This window comes from Macrobrachium nipponense, chromosome 32 (genome assembly GCF_015104395.2).
Source record: "Macrobrachium nipponense isolate FS-2020 chromosome 32, ASM1510439v2, whole genome shotgun sequence".
Classification (NCBI taxonomy): Eukaryota; Metazoa; Arthropoda; class Malacostraca; order Decapoda; family Palaemonidae; genus Macrobrachium; species Macrobrachium nipponense.
Window position 1 is genome coordinate 57,532,649 of NC_061094.1, and position 17,621 is coordinate 57,550,269.

Genomic DNA, 17,621 nt, shown 5'->3' on the forward strand with positions numbered 1-17,621 from the left:
TAAAAGGTTGCATTAACATGTGCGAATGGCATTTATGACCATATCACTTTTATTTCTGTTTGGTCAAAGTTGTAACATAGATGGTAGCAATTATTTAAAGGAATATTTATGATTATAAGTACTATAGCAACACTGTAAAGATGGCTGAATAATAATAATAATAATAATAATAATAATAATAATAATAATAATAATAATAATAATAATAATATAATAACAATAATAATAATAATAATTACTAAGGAAACATTATGAAAGACTTTCAAACTTTTTAATAATAATAATAATAATGATAATAAGAATAATAATAATAATAATAATAATAATAATATAATAATAATAATAATAATAATAATAATAATAATAATAATAATAATAATGATAATAATAATAATGAAGTTTACTTTCCTAATGACGTAACTTTTCTTCACTTATTAAAATGTGCAGCCGGAAACGGTATTAGAATTCCTTGTAATTACTCCAGTAATTAAATTTAATTCACTTGGGGAACATTTGGAGTAAAAAAAAAATGTAATTTGTTTTCCTAGGTCTCCGAGTTTTTTTTTTTTTTTTTTTTTTTTTTTGCCAGTGACAGTTTTTGCGACAAAGTTGACGTGGATTGAATTTTCTTTATATATATATATATTATATATATAGATATATATATATATATATATAGATTATATATATATATTTCATATATTCTTTTATTATTTCTATTTGCATATTTACAGATCTATCTTTGTTTATATTTCTTATTTCTATAGTATATTTCCTTCTTTTAATTGTATTTATTTCCTAATATTTACATACCTAAAGGTCTTATTTTGTTCATGTTCCTCGAATTTATATATGTGCAGATCTTTCATTAATCATATTTCATGTTTTTATATTTATAGATATTTTTGTTAATATTCATTATGTTTTTTATTGAAATGTTTTTTTTTTGTAATAATTGCTATGTTTTTTGCATTTATGGATATACTGTTGTTCATATATCTTGTGTTTTATATCTACAGACCTTATTTTGTTTATATTTCTTGTGTCTGTATATTTACAGACCTTTTTTGTTCATATTTTTTGTCTTTATATTTACAGACCTTCTTTTGTTCATAATTCTTATGTCTGTATATTTACAGACCTTTTTTGTTCATATTTTTTTTCTTGATATTTACAGACCCTCTTTTGTTCATAATTCTTATGTCTGTACATTTACAGACCTTCTTTTGTTCATTTTCCTCATTTGTGTTATATCTATATATCTATATATATATATAAATATATATATATATAATATATATATATATATATATATATATAAATACACTTCTTTTAGTGTAAGTTATGACCTTTCGTCATTATTACTTTCATTTCATTGCTCTCAGAAATTAATACATTTGTGAAATTAATTATTTGTAGCATCAAATACAGTGGATATTTCTGTAAGTGCGTGAATTTGATGACGCCAGAAAAAAAATAAGGTCAATGGCCGATTAAAGAGAAACGAAAATGGACGTCAAAATTGATGTGACATTTCGGTAGGTCACCTAAAATGAAAATAAACTAAAATAAATGAACCTGAAATGAAGCGTCTGATAAAATGTGGTGTACGTGAATAAATTAGTCAACGGATGAAGTTATGAATATGAATGTGTATACGTATGAAATAATAAATAAACGGTTGAATGAACGCAAACTGATGGTTAAATGAATGCATGAATATGTCATACGTTAGATGAATGAATAATAATAATATTATTTATATTTTCTTTCAACGTCTTGTCTAGATATGTAGGTAAGGATATGTTAGTTTAGCTCAATACGTTTGTACATTTCAAAAGTTTGTTAGACAATTCGATATGTATGAGTTATTTTGTGCTCTTTTATTTATTAATTACGAACTGAAAGATATGTCTATGACTAAGCTTTTAGTCTGTATTTTTCCACCAGCTTGTAATTGTACTTAAAGTCCGTTTGTTAATATACCAATTCATCTCTCTCTCTCTCTCTCTCTCTCTCTCTCTCTCTGTATGTATGGTATGTATATAATATCGATATTAATATAGATATATATATATATTATATATTATATATATGTGTATATATATACATATATATATATATATATATATATATATATATATATATATATATATATATATATATATATATATATATATATATATATATATATATATATATATATATATATATCATATATATACCTCTCCTTATCCTCACACATATATGCTTTGTCCAGATTCACTTATGTCAGGTAATACTTCGGCAATTTTAACTTAATAAAAAAGAAAGTCATGAATTCCATTCAGTACATACAGTGTTATGAAAAAGGTTGTTTTAATATGCATGAATATGCCGGCCAATATCTGGCTGCTTCATTCAATAAATGGTATGAGGTATCGTAAAAATTTCGTCGGAACATAATTTGACGAAAATAGATGACTTCGTAAAATTAAAACTACGTAAAATTTTCACTCCGGTAATGAATAAGTATGTTACATTTACTTAGATTAAAGAACCTCGATTGAGTACCACTCCATACTAATTATTATACGCCTTTGGTTGATTGTCTTTCATCACTGTTTATTAATCACTCATTTGTTTCTCGTATTTATATTCGGTCGACTAATTATGCAACGATAACTCTAAAAGAGTCATTCCACATTTTCCTTTATTTTCTTTTAATGAGCACGAATTCCTTCATTCCCTTCCTTACTCTTCCGTGATGATAAAAATTCCCAGAATAAAAATAGAGATTTGTAATGTCTTAAACTCCTTTCCTGTAGTAGGTTTTAGGTTTCGCACAGCCTACATGAACCCGAGGGAATGTCGGTGAAAGTTCCTGTAGGCGTGGGAGTGGTCCGCTGGTGCCGGAGGGGGGGCGTGGAGGCTCTGTCGTCGCAGAGCAGCTGGTCAACGATGCCGGCGTCGTCCGACCCGTCGCTATACGTGTCCGGGGCGACGTGACGGGACCTGATGATGTTGTAGTACTGGGTCACGCTCCCCGGGTCGTACCTGAAGGGCCTCTCCAGGTAGCTGAGGTCGTTGGCACTATACATTTTGGGATCGGTCGCGCGAAGTGGACCACCCCTCTGGTGGTGGGGGTTTGAAGACGTCCTCGAGTGATGGCGCCCCAGGGTGAAGAACTGGGGGGCGGACACGTTCGTCATGCGGTCGATCTCCTTCAGGTTGCCCTCCACCCGCGTCACGTCGGGGATGGACATGGAGAGCGCCCTCAGGCCCTCGGGCGGCTCCTTCTCTTCCCGTCGCATGCTCGGGGGGAGGACGTTGATCGGATCCACGCCGAAGGATTCGGGCAGAGAGGCCTGGTGGGCCTCCTGCTCCTGACAGATGTTGAGGCCGTTGTCCATCGGAGGAACCTGCTGCTGCTGCTGCTGCTGCTGGGGCGTGTCATGAACCTCCTGGTGGTGGTGGGTGGAGGGCGGAGGCACCGGTAATTCGGGGTCGTGGTTCGGGGCTCCGCCCGCCTTCGGTGTCGTCTTGACGGTGACGCTGCCGCCGTTGACGAGGCTCGTCGGGGGCGTTTTCTCGACGTCGTGGGGCGGGGAGCGGCGTCTGTTGAGGCGCCTCTTGAAGGGCGACGAGATGCAGTAGCAGTAGGTGCCGATGATGATAACGACGAGGAAAAGGCCGCCCACGCAGCCGCTGATGACGGCCGCTTGTTCCCCGCCTCCGATCCCCGATTCGAAGCCGCCCAGACCTGATGACAAAACTGCTCCACCTATAATTCAGTTTGAAAAAGATAATGAGCCTTAATGCATCGTCATGACACTTCGAAGACCACCTTCCTTGGGCTGTTTGCATTGGGCTTGTTTACAGACTGGGCATCTGTGTTTATTTTAAACTCTAAACCAAATTCAGGATCTAACAAAAGATAACATAACAATTGAAAGTGGTGAGAGGCGGGATGGAAGGACTATAAGTAGTGAATAAAGTATTTAAAATAATCTTTTAATTAGTATACCATAATGACACTTCAAAAACAGTTTTCATTGGACTGCTTGTAAACGAGGCATCAGTTGATATTTTGGAAACCCTAATTCAAATTCGATTTCAATTCTAACCAAAATAGAGGTGATGAAAGTGGTAAGAACAGGTGGAGGGACGATGATAAGTGAATAGTCTTCAAAATAATCGTTAATAAGACATATCAAAAGAACACTTCGAAAACCACCTTCATTTGGGTTGTTGATAAACGGGAGCAGCTTGTGACTATTTTTAAACTCTAATTTAAGTTAAATTTATAAAAATAAAAAAAATAGGGGAATTGAAATTTGGCAAAAATGGGAGATTATTTTAAATGAATGAAGGTTTTATAAAAATTATTGCGTTTTTTAAATATTTTCACTAATTCACTTTCAATTTTTAGACCTTAGATAATCCTTGTATTGTTTTGATCCCTAATTCAAATTCAATTTCTAACTAATAGTAGAGAAAATTACATTTGCAAAATAGGGGAATTTATAACAAATGAATGTACTCTTTCAAATTATCATTATACTGTTTTGAAACCGTTACCTAAATTCGATTTCAATTCTAAAAAAAATGAAAGTGAAACTTAATTCAAATTTAAATCCAAGTCCTAAAAAAATAAAGTAAATTAAATTTGCGAAAGGGTATGTCTAAATTCAGATTCATTTCTAACAAAAATGCAAGTGGAACCCAATTCAAATCTAAATTCAAGTCCAAAAGAAAAATGAATTGAATTAAATTTGCAAAAGGGGAAAGATTATAACAAATGAATACAGTCTTTGACATAATCATTGCTTTGTGTTGAAACGCTGTTAAATCCAGTCTAAACTCTAAGCATAAACGGATGAAATTAAATTTGCAAAAAGTGGCAGATCTTAATACACGATCACATTCATTAAAATAGCAATGGCACAGTTATGACGTCACACGTATACACTACTGCCGAATTTCCTTACCCTGTCCCCTCGCCCTTATGGTTATACGATCCGTGTTAGGAGTGCTGGGCGGAAGAAGGGCGGCCGGATTGCTAGGAGGTCCTTTGTTGCCCTGGGAATCGACAGCCACGATGCATACCCAAAGAACCTTCGGAGGGGGAAGGAATGAGAGTCTTAGAAACCTTTATTCATAAGTAATTAGAAAAAAATTCAAAATTGATTAGCGAATAAATGCATGCATGAATAGATACTGTATAAATAAAAACATAAAATATCAAATGAATAAATAAATAGAAAGTAGATAATTAAGCAAAGTAATAATGTTTAGTTTAAATTTATCTGTAAATACTTATATATCTATATATATATATATATATATATATATATATATATATATATATATATTATATATATATATATATATATATATATATATATATATATATATATATATATACATATATATATACATATATGTATATATATATATATATATATATATATATATATATATATATAATATATATATATATATATATAATATATATATATATATATATATAAATATAAATATATATATATATATATATATATATATATATATATATATAATTTTATTCCATATAACGTACAGTTTCACGCAGAGTAATCTTGACTTTGGCCATCTCGCGCGTCCCAGCCGTGGCGGGAGCAGGCAGCTCACGGATATGTTCCCCGGTGCATTTCTTCGCCGCCTGCGACTTCGTCGTGGCTACGAAGCCCTCGTAGGCGTGGGCACGCCCCCAGTCCCTGTCCTCGCCCACGGCGGTCCACTCGAGGACCACCCCGCCGCTGCTGGTGTTGACCCAAGCTAACAGGTCCACGATTCTTAAGGGCGAGAGAGAGGAATTTTATTATTAACAAATAAGAATTCACAAAGTACATATTGGTATGATTTTAACTCGTTAATTTTTTTCAGTTATTGCGTTAATAACTTTCTTCAGTTTTATTTGAAAGTCTTCTCGTTAATAAGAATATTTTTAGCTCGTTAATTTTTCATTTATTTCGTTAATAACTTTCTTCAGGTGTCTTTGACAGTCTTATCTTCTCGTTAATAACAATGGTTTTTTTTTTACTCGTTAATAATTTTCTTCATGTGCTTTGAACCAGTCTTATATTCTCATTAAAACAATATTTGTAAACTCGTTAATTTTTCATTTATTTCGTTAATAAACTTCTTCAGGGGTGTTCTTTGACAGTCTTATCTTCTCGTTCAATAACAATGGTTTTTTTTTTTACTCGTTAATAATTTTCTTCATGTGTCTTTGACAGTCCTTTATATTCTCTTAAAGAAAACCAATATTTGTAACTCGTTAATTTTTCATTTATTTCGTTAATAAACTTTCTTCAGGTGTCTTTGACAGTCCCTTTATCTTCTCGTTTTAATAACAATGGTTTTTTTTTTTTACTCGTTAATAATTTTCTTCATGTCGTTTCTTTGACAGTCTATATTCTCATAAAAAGAACAATATTTGTAATCTCGTTAATTTTTCATTTATTTCGTTAATAAAACTTTCTTCAGGTCTTTGACAGTCTTATCTTCTCGTAATAACAATGGTTTTTTTTTTACTCGTTAATAATTTTCTTCATGTGTCTTTGACAGTCTATTTCTCTTAAGAACAATATTTGTAAACTCGTTAATTTTTCATATTTCGTTAATAACTTTCTTCAGGTGTCTTTGACAGTCTTATCTTCTCGTTAATAACAATGGTTTTTTTTTTACTCGTTAATAATTTTCTTCATGTGTCTTTGACAGTCTTATATTTCTCATTAAGAACAATATTTTTTAACTCGTTAATTTTTCATTTATTTCGTTAATAACTTTCTTCAGGTGTTCTTTGACAGTCTTATCTTTCTCGTTAATAAACAATGTTTTTTTTTTTTTACTCGTTAATAATTTTGTTTCTTCATGTGTCTTTGACAGTCTTATATTCTCATTAAGAACAATATTTGTAACTCGTTAATTTTTTGATTTATTTCGTTAATAACTTTTCTTCAGGTGTCTTTGACAGTCTTATCTTCTCGTTAATAACAATGGTTTTTTTTTTTACTCGTTTAATAATTTTCTTCATTGTGTCTTTGACAGTCTTATATTCTCATTAAGAACATATTTGGTAACTCGTTAATTTTTTCATTTAGTTCGTTAATAACTTTCTTCAGGTGTCTTTGACAGTCTTATCTTCTCGTTAATAACAATGGTTTTTTTTTTACTCGTTAATAATTTTCTTCATGTGTCTTTGACAGTCTTATATTCTCATTAAGAACAATATTTGTAACTCGTTAATTTTTCATTTTATTTCGTTAATAACTTTCTTCAGGTGTCTTTTGACAGTCTATCTCTCGTAATAACATGGTTTTTTTTTTTTAGCTCGTTAATAATTTTCTTCATGTGTCTTTGACAGTCTTATATTCTCTTTAGAACAATATTTGTAACTCGTTAATTTTTCATTTATTTCGTTAATAACTTTCTTCAGGTGTCTTTGACAGTCTTATCTTCTCGTTAATAACAATGGTTTTTTTTTTTTTACTCGTTAATAATTTTCTTCTGTGTCTTTGACGTCTTATCTCATTAAGAACAATATTTTGTAAACTCAATTGTTTTTCATTTATTTTCGTTAATAACTTTCTCAGGTGTCTTTGACAGTCTTATTTCTTCTCGTTAATAACAATGGTTTTTTTTTTTACTCGTTAATAATTTTCTTCATGTGTCTTTTGACAGTCTTATATTCTCATTAAGAACAATATTTGTAACTCGTTAATTTTTTGTTGATTTATTTTCGTTAATAACTTTCTTCAGGGGTGTCTTTGACAGTCTTATCTTCTCGTTAATAACAATGGTTTTTTTTTTACTCGTTAATAATTTTCTTCATGTGTCTTTGACAGTCTTATATTCTCATTAAGAACAATATTTGTAACTCGTTAATTTTTCATTTATTTCGTTAATAACTTTCTTCAGGTGTCTTTGACAGTCTTATCTTCTCGTTAATAACAATGGTTTTTTTTTTTACTCGTTAATAATTTTTTTCTTCATGTGTCTTTGACAGTCTTATATTCTCAATTAAGAACAATATTTGTAACTCGTAATTTTTCATTTATTTCGTTAATAACTTTCTTCAGGGTGTCTTGACAGTCTTATCTTCTCGTTTAATAAACATGGTTTTTTTTTTACTCGTTATAATTTTCTTCATGTGTCTTTGACAGTCTTATATTCTCATTTTTTAAGAACAATATTTGTACTCGTTATTTTTTCATTTATTTCGTTAATAACTTTCTTCAGGTGTCTTTGACAGTCTTATCTTCTCGTTAAAATAACAATGGTTTTTTTTTTGGGACTCGTTTTAATAATTTTTTCTTCATGTGTCTTTGACAGTCTTATATTCTCATTAAGAACAATATTTTTAACTCGTTAATTTTTCATTTATTTCGTTAACAGCTTTCTTTCAGGTGTCTTTGACAGTCTTATATTCTTGTTAATAACAATATTTGTTAACTCGTTAACTTTTCAGTTCTTCTTATAACTTTCTTCTTACGTTGTATTTGATGTCGCAGTTTATAACATACGATGCAGGAATATTTATTTTTTTTTTTTATTTATATATTTAATTAACTAAATGATTTTTTATTCATTTTAATTCATTTGTATTTTATAGTATTGGAGTAGATTTTTTTATTACACCTGATTATGAAATTATCTTTCAACTATGTGAGAGTTCTTTTCAAGTGATACAAATGACTATAGTATTAATTTAGACACATAATGTATATGTGTTATTCGGATAGAATTCGTAATCTACCAATGGTTGCCATAGTGTATATATATATATATATATATATATATATATATATATATATATATATATATATATATATATAAGCGAATACCACGGGAAATGATAGATATATATATATATATATATATATATATATATATATATATATATATATATAAGCGAATACCACGGGAAATGATAGACAGGAATCCAAGCGCTTTCGTCTTTATTCAGACATCGTCAAGGAGCTCCTTGACGATGTCTGAAATAAAGAACGAAAGCGGCTTGGATTCCTGTCTATCATTTCCCGTGGTATTCGCTTATTATGAAGTCACGTGCATCTACTGTGATTTTTTAAGCATATATATATATATATGTGTGTGTGTGTGTGTGTGTGTGTGTGTGTGTGTGTGTGTGTGTGTGTGTGTGTAAATGTAATAGCTAAATTGCCCTTTTTAATTTTAACTTCTCAAATTCTTTGCTCTTTTATTTTTTTTCATTTTTGGATTCGCTTGTCACCACAAAGCCTCGAGAAGTCAACTTCAAAGAAATATGAAAGAATCATGATGTCCGGTAGACTCTATATATATCTATATATATATATATATATATATATATATATATATATATATATATAATATATATATCTCTCTCGAAGGTATAACTTACCACTACATCTCCATAACCGAAGCGAAATCATTTGATGGTGCACGTAATTTGAAGGATAAAGGACCACAAGTAATATGACCAAACTACCACTGCTGAAATTGACAACAAAACCCAAAATGGATGGAATGTCAAAATAACTCGACCGGGTAAACCATATTCAGTGGAGTGTCGTGTGTGTGTGTATGTATGTGTGTGTGCGGTTGTGTTTGATAGCTCCATCAACCTATTTCCACAGGTCCTTCGCTCCTATTAATGCCACGGTAGATGCGAAGAGAAACGGGGGAGAAGGGGAGAGAGTGGGGGAGGGGAAGCGATGAACTGGGAAGCAGATGGGTGGAGGGGGGAAGTGAGGGGAAGGGGGTATGGGGAGGGGAGTAAGGGAGAAGAGAGGGAAAAGGAAGTGTGAAGGAGAGGGGAAGGGAGGGAGTTAGGTAGGGGAGGGGAGTAGGGGAATAGTATGGGATAGGGACAAGGGAGGGATATAGGAGAGAGGGGATGGAGGAGGGAGAGTTAGGGGAGAGGGGATGGAGGAGGAAGTTCGAGGGGAAACGTGGCCTTTAGTAGGTCTGCCGGAGAGGAGGCCAATTAATATGGACGTCCTCTGCCGCCCATACGGTTAATTTCCCTCACAAGGGCCGACGCCCGCTTGTCTATTACCACTCACCTCGCCGGAGGCACTCTGTCGCGGTGGAGGAGGTGTCCCTCCCGAATATCAAGCGTCGGTCCCGTAATCTGGCGGGTGAAGGGCGGTGACTGACGGGTGTGGGCGAAGGGCACCACGCTCCCGCAGCAGGAGGGGGTGATCCAGCCGTGACCGTCGGCGTATTCCCCGTAGACCAGCTGACAAACGGAGAAGTAGATGGTGCTTTGTCACTAGACTAATATTCATTTATTCTTTCTTTTCATTTTATTGGCTCGTTCGTGGCATGCGTTGCTATTTGTATGCTTAATAATTGTATACATCAATTTACTGCTTAAATTAATTTTTATTCACTCACACTTCCGATATTTATTGTTGCATTTTCTACAAGGCAGGACTCACCATTCATTCATTCATTCACTCTTAAAATTATTTCTATTTCATTCAAGCCAGGGTTTACTGTAGGAAGTCATCAAGTTGTAAGAAATACTTATTCAAAATTTCCATTCACTCTTATCTACCAATTTTGATTATACTATATCATTCAAGCCAGGATTTACTATAGAAGACATCAAGTTGTAAGGAATTCACTCTTATACTTACTGTCATACTAATTCACTCATGCCGGGATTTGCTCTAGGAAGATATCAGATTGTAAGGAATACCCACTAGAAAATTACTATTATACTATTTCATTCATACCAGCACTCTAGGAAGAGATAAAGTTTGAATCAATTCTCATTCAGAAAATTTTCATTCATTCTCTCTCTAGTAATTATTATCATTCATTCAACCCAGTATTTTACTATAAGAAGCTAGAATCTTGTAAGAAGTACTCATTTTAATTCATTCTTTCCCCTTTCATTGAAGCTATGATTTACAATCAAAAATATAATTATAGTAAAAAGAAAAAAAAAAAAAACTATTTTTTCTATTCCTTGATTTAAAACCAAAACCCCCGAAAACTCACCTCCTTAGCCAAGGTGTGCCTGTGATGCCTCAGGTCGTGGTCTCTGGAGTGTGCCTGGGCCAAAGCCAGTACGCCCTTCTCGGCGTCGACGGACAGCAAGAGGGAATAGCGGGCGGGGCCTTCCAGTGGAGGGGCGTAGCGGGAATAGACTCCGTCGCCTCTGGTGATATCCGGTTCTGCAGGGGGGAAAAACAGAAGGGGAAGCCCTTGGTTGAATACTTCTGGTTCTAAAGACATTAGGGAGGGTGGGTTGATCTCTAGCTTGTTGGGGGGGGAAAAAAAAGTGAGGGGGGGGGGTGCGGGGGGGGGGGGGGGGGGGGGGGGGTTCTGGTGAGTGGCTCAGTGCTGGAATGATATTTTACGCCAGTGGAGGAACTTTGGGGGTGACGACAGTGAAAGAAATTAGATCTTGTTTTGGAAAGAAAGAAATTATATATTTTTGTAAACTTGTTCCAGGTCCCTGTTTCACTTGAATTAAAGGTGTATATGTCTATGTATGTAAATGTGTGTGTGTGTGTGTATATATATATATGCTTAAAAAATCACAGTAGATGCACGCGACTTCATTAAATATGCGAATACCAATAGGAAAATGATAGGCAGAAATCCAAGAGCTTTCGTCTATACTAAGACGAAAGCGCTTGATTTCTGCCTAGCATTTTCCTGTGGTATTCGCTTATATATATATATATATATATATATATATATAATATAAATATATTATATATATATTATATATATAATATATATATATACTATACATATACATACACAGTATACAAATACTGCCCGCGATAAATTTTCAAATGATACCGCTTTGGAGCATCGCCACCATCGTTGTTAATTCCTATTCGTTGGACGTGTGGTCCAATTAAGTCCCAAGTATAACGTTACAATTCTGAAGCCAGTGTCGATTTCAAAATAGAGCGAAACGGATAGGTTGATTGAGGTCCAAACGCCCACCCCTAACCCCCCGCCCCCCACTAAACAAATATTGGTGAAAGCCAAAATATAACCTAGTCAGTTTCAAGTTTACTTAAACATATATGTTTACGCGTTTATACTTACTGATTTACGCGCACGGAAGCATGGTTCAGGTCAGGTACGTAAATTGTTTTTTCATTTTATAATGAAAGTTGTACAATCCATTTCAAGTTTATTGGGTGTGTGTTTGTGTGTTTGTGCGTGTGCACGAACATATTACGTACAGAAGCTTCACGCACGAGAGAAGGTTAAGTTGGTCAGGTACGTAAATCGCTTCGGCATTTTTGAAGTGAAAGTTGCAATCCAGTGTGTGTGTGTGTGTGTGTGTGTGTGTGCGTATACGGCACAGAAGCTACACAGACGAATGCACGGTCAGGTCAGGTCTCGTTAGGTCAGCTACGCAAATTGCTTTAACATATTTCAAATGAAAATTGCAAATCTTGTGTTTCCCATTGCAAATGTAGTGAGTGTTTGTGTATGTGTGTGTACAGCCATACGCGCAGAAACTACACGCACACAAAAACACGGTCAGGTCAGTTAAGGTCAGGTCAGGTCTCGTTAGGTCAGCTACGTAAATTGCTTTAACATATTTTAAATGAAAATCTCAAATCTTGTGTTTCCCATTGCAAATGTAGTGAGTGTTTGTGTATGTGTGTGTACGGCCATACGCGCAGAAACTACACGCACACAAAAGCACGGTCAGGTCAGTTAAGGTCAGGTCAGGTCTCGTTAGGTCAGCTACGTAAATTGCTTTAACATATTTTAAATGAAAATCTCAAATCTTCTGTTTCCCAATGCAAATGTAGTGGGTGTTTGTGTATGTGTGTACGGACATACGCACAGAAACTACACGCACACAAAAGCACGGCCAGGTCAGTTAAGGTCAGGTCAGGTCATATACGTAAATCGCCCTGGAATTTTAAAAAAAATGAAAGTCCCATTCCTTGTCTTTGCCTTTCCTGGGAAGTGTATTTTCAAACCGCGGCATGTAAATATCCCTTTAAATTCCGAGGAGGGGGGAGGGGAACCGGGGACCGGGGGTGGGTGTGTGCCGGGTTAGGTTTATGCTCCTCGTAAATTTAAGGAAAAGCTCGTCTTCCGTGACAACTGGGAAAATTCCGCATTTGCATTCGAACGCGGAAATCAAAGTGAGGGGTTTTGAATTTTGGGAGAGACAAAATTTGCAGCCGCTGCGGTTCAGATGGAACAGTTGGGGATTGTTATGAGAGAGAAGAAGAAGAAGAAGAAGAAGGAGGAGAGAAGGAAGAAGAAGAAGAAGAAGAGGAGGAGGAGGAGGAGGAGGAGGAGGAGGAGGAGTTCGGATAACTTAATTACCCAGAGCGAGTCCTGAGTCGTACACGGTCAGCTTGTTAACCTATCAGTACATATAAAAGAATCCCAACTTACATATCTTTCATATATATATTATATTATATATATATATATCTATTTTATATATATATATCTATATATATATATATATATATATATATATATATATATATATATATATTTATATATATTACATATATATTTACATATACATATATATCTATATATATATCTATATATATATATATATATATATATATATATGTGTGTGTGTGTGTGTGTGTGTGTGTTATCTCGTAGAAAATTATTTTCTCTCCGAAACCCCTGGCATTTTTTCCTTTTTAAGTTATCGGTTGAATTAATGATAATTGTATAACCTTTATTAATTCTGTAACACCTAATGATTTAATAACACGTATTATCCTATAACACCTAATAATTCTATAACCCGAATTAATCCCATAACACCTCATAATTCTATAACAAGTATTAATCCTATAACACCTAATAATTCTATAACCCGCATGAATTCTGTAACACCTAATAATACTATAACACCTAAAGTCGAATCACGAATAATAAACAAAACGCCAATCGCATTCATCATTATAAACGTACTTTTTTCTTTTATCTCTCAGCTGCCATCGTTATCTCCGTTTTTAATTCCCGCTGTCATGCTAATTAGGAGACTTAAGCAATCAATCTCATTAAAGTGGAATTTTTTCAATTTTTTTTCTTTCTTTTTAATCCGTTATCGCGTTCGGTGTCATTATCCGGCTTACCTGCGCGTTAGTCATTAACCTGGACAGAGAGTTTTATTCCTCTCAGCTTTTCTTAGTTTTTTGTTTTTTTTTTTTTTCTTTTTTTCTTCAAAGATGGCTTTGTCTGTCCGTCCACAGTTTTTCTCTCCGCTCTCATATCTCAAAACCTACTGAGGATAGAGGGCTGCAAATTGGTATGTTGGTCATCCGCCCTCCAATCATCAAACATACCAAATTGCAGCCCTCGTCTCGGTAGTTTTTATTTTACTTAAGGTTAAATTTAACCATGACCGTGGCTGAAAGTTTCATGGGCCGCGGCTGACAGTTTCATCGGTCGTGGCTGAGCGTTTCATGCTGTATTATACGTTATGCAGAAAACTCGATTTTTACTTGCTTATATTTTAACTCTAGTATGTTTTTTTTTTTTTTTTTTGGTTTTTTTTTTTTTTTTTATCATCATTGATGTGAAATCATACTTTTTTTTTTTACAGTGTTTTAAAATAAATTCAGTGAATGTTGTCTTTATCACATATTTATGCACATTATAATATTTACCAAGTTCGGTTAGTTTCAGGTAAGTTACATTGGTACCTTATAATAGGTAGATCAAAGTCAGTTAGAGCCAGCCAAGTTAATTTGGTAAGTTATAATAGATGCATCAAAGTCAGTTTGGTAACTTGTAATTGATACATCAAAGTCAGTTACTGCCAGCTTATAATTGATGCAGTTATCGAACTTGTTAAGCATTCAACGATGCTAGATATACTTTGTTAACATATTATTTATACAATCATCCCCTAATGACTGTCTGTTAGAGCCACTTAAGTTAGCTTGGAACCTTATGATTAATACATTTACCGGTTATATTAAGTATTTAACAATGCTTCATGTGCTATTTTCAATATTTAATAAGATAATCTCCTTTATGATTGTCTGTTTCTTATCTAAGAATGAATGACCAAATCTTCTGGTATGTCCTTTCATTACTATTTTAATGAAGATATATATATATATATATATATATATATATCTATATATATTATAATATATATTATAAATCTATATATATATATATATATATAGAAGCTGATAGTCGAAGTATGGTATCTATGTAATGTATATGTAATGTTCCGCTTTAAACGGCGAACAACTGAACCGAATTGATCCAACGTCAGGTCTTGTATATAATTTGTAGAGGTGGCTTTTTTCCGGCCATGCCTAACTACTTTATTAATATTCGTAGAAAAAAAGCATTATTCTATAGGAACCTTTCCCGAGGATTATATAATATATATATTAATTATAGATATATATCATATATAATATATATATATATACTATATATATATATATATATATATATATATATATATATATATATATATATATATATATATATATATATATATTTATATAATATCTATATATATATATATATATATATATATATATTATATAGTATATATGTATACATATATCTACATATATATATATACATATATAATATATATAATTATATAATATATATATATATACATATATATATATATATATATATATATAACATTATATAATATATATATATAATATATATATATTACTATAATTATATATATATAGTATATATATATATATATATAATATAATATATATATCTAATAAAGGAGCCCATAAAAACACCAAAATGTAGAGAGAAAAGTACTATATTTTCAGAGACTGCTGTCTCTCTCTTCAGGTATAATGAATGAAAAAGTTTACAGAAAAATGTGGTATTTATACCAAGAGATTTCGTCCACAAGTAAGCCAATTTAGTCCCCCCGCTGAGAATCTTCCTTTAATCTTCTTAGCGTTGGTTCTGAACACTTACTGGGGCGTCGACGATGTCTGATGTCCAATTCCCTTTTGAGATGTGCATTACCTGCTTCTCTTTTATTAAGCCTGATTCATCATTGACTCTTGTACCGCAGTTGTGCTATAAATTACACGTGACATATTCCATTTTATTCTATGGTTATGTTCATTTATATGTTGAAAATAGCCGAGTTCTGTTTGTCCATAACTAACTGAACCGTTTGGTTGTATTAATCTCCGTGGAAGGTGATTTCCTGTAAATCCGCTGTAAGATTGGTCACAGTCCTGGCTGGGATCTCATATACCCCGAGTCTTTGGGCGATGTCTTTGTTGGGAGACGTTACATCAGGGTTTTGGCTAGGTATTTTGTAGGTAAATGCAAAAGGGTTGGATTTCCCAGGGTGTGAGTAACTCTCTTAAATCGTCTCCAGTGGGGAATTTTTATTTATTGTTGGGTGTGTCCTCTGGTCTTGTCTTTAGGGGGTCGGTAGAAAATTACGTTTGCTTTTTGAATTGCTTTCTCAATTATTGGTCAGGATACTTAAAGATGGGAGGGGGGGTTGCTTGCGAATTAGTTCAAATTCTTTTTCCAGAAATCTGGGGAACAAATTGTAAGGCTCCTAGAATAGGTTTGCTAGCTAGACTTAATCTTGATATATTGTCTGAAGCTAAAGTAGTGAATAGATGAAGTGGAGAACGTTGGTTTTTTCTGTATTGGTAATTTTTTATTCTGTCGTGTCTCCTGATTATTAAAACATCAAGAAAAGATTTTGTTGTCTGTTTCCATTTTTCAACTTTAAATTTGATGCTGGCACTAATGCGTTTAATTTTGAAGGAATTCATTAAGTTACCCACTTTATCCCAAATGTTTAGTATGTCATCCACTAATCTCATCCACCGCATGTTTATTGGTTTTTATTGCATTTTATTACTGTAGTTTCAAAGTATTCCATGTAACAGATTGGCTAAAATAGGACTTAAAGGACTACCCATACTACACCCGAATTTTTGCTTAGAATGATTCCCCGAATGAAAATACTTTATTAGATGCACATAATTCAACTAACTTTATTATTTTGGTCAAGTGCAAAGGGAAATGATCTGAATAGGGGGATATTTTTTTTCCCTTAAAAACTGAAGAACGTCCTGTACCTGGTACTTTTGTGAATGAGGCAGTCTACGTCAAGGCTTAACAAGTTTTATGTTGTGAAGTGTATGTGCTTCTCTGAATTGGTGCCAAAGGTCTTTCCGAAGTGTGATGTGACTGGGAGAAAAAGTGCCTAAAAAAAGGGAAAGGAGGCAGCTAACCATTTAGAAATTTTTGTAATTGAAAGCTCCGGCGCATCAACGATGGGTCTGAAAGGAAGATTGTCTTTGTGAGTTTTGGGAGAACCATAAAAGTAGGGTAATTTAGGATTAATTACTTTAAATTTCCTAATAGTTCAATACTCTTTTTGTCCTTGGCCATTAATCTTACTTTCCGAAAAAATTCTGTGGGAACTTTCTGGAGGGGATTTTTTTTCGTCAGTTTTCGCAAGTATGTGTGTCGCTAGGAGCTGTTTGATTTGTCCGAGGTAGAATTCTTTGGTCCATTATTACAATTTTGCCGTCTTTGTCGGATCTACTTATTATAACATCTAACTTTTGTAGCGAGTG

At 33.3% G+C, this 17,621-nt stretch overlaps 1 protein-coding gene across 1 annotated transcript in view; it reads right to left on the minus strand.

Annotated features, from left to right (window-relative positions):
- Positions 1-2,239: 2,239 nt before the first annotated feature.
- Positions 2,240-17,621, minus strand: part of LOC135207514 (calcium-activated chloride channel regulator 4-like) — a 58,222-nt gene continuing 42,840 nt past the window's right edge. The window contains 6 exon segments of the mRNA XM_064239335.1: positions 2,240-2,903; positions 2,906-3,763; positions 4,971-5,097; positions 5,582-5,816; positions 10,092-10,267; positions 11,038-11,213. Coding sequence (XP_064095405.1) covers positions 2,830-2,903; positions 2,906-3,763; positions 4,971-5,097; positions 5,582-5,816; positions 10,092-10,267; positions 11,038-11,213 — 1,646 coding nt within the window. The 3' untranslated portion in view covers positions 2,240-2,829.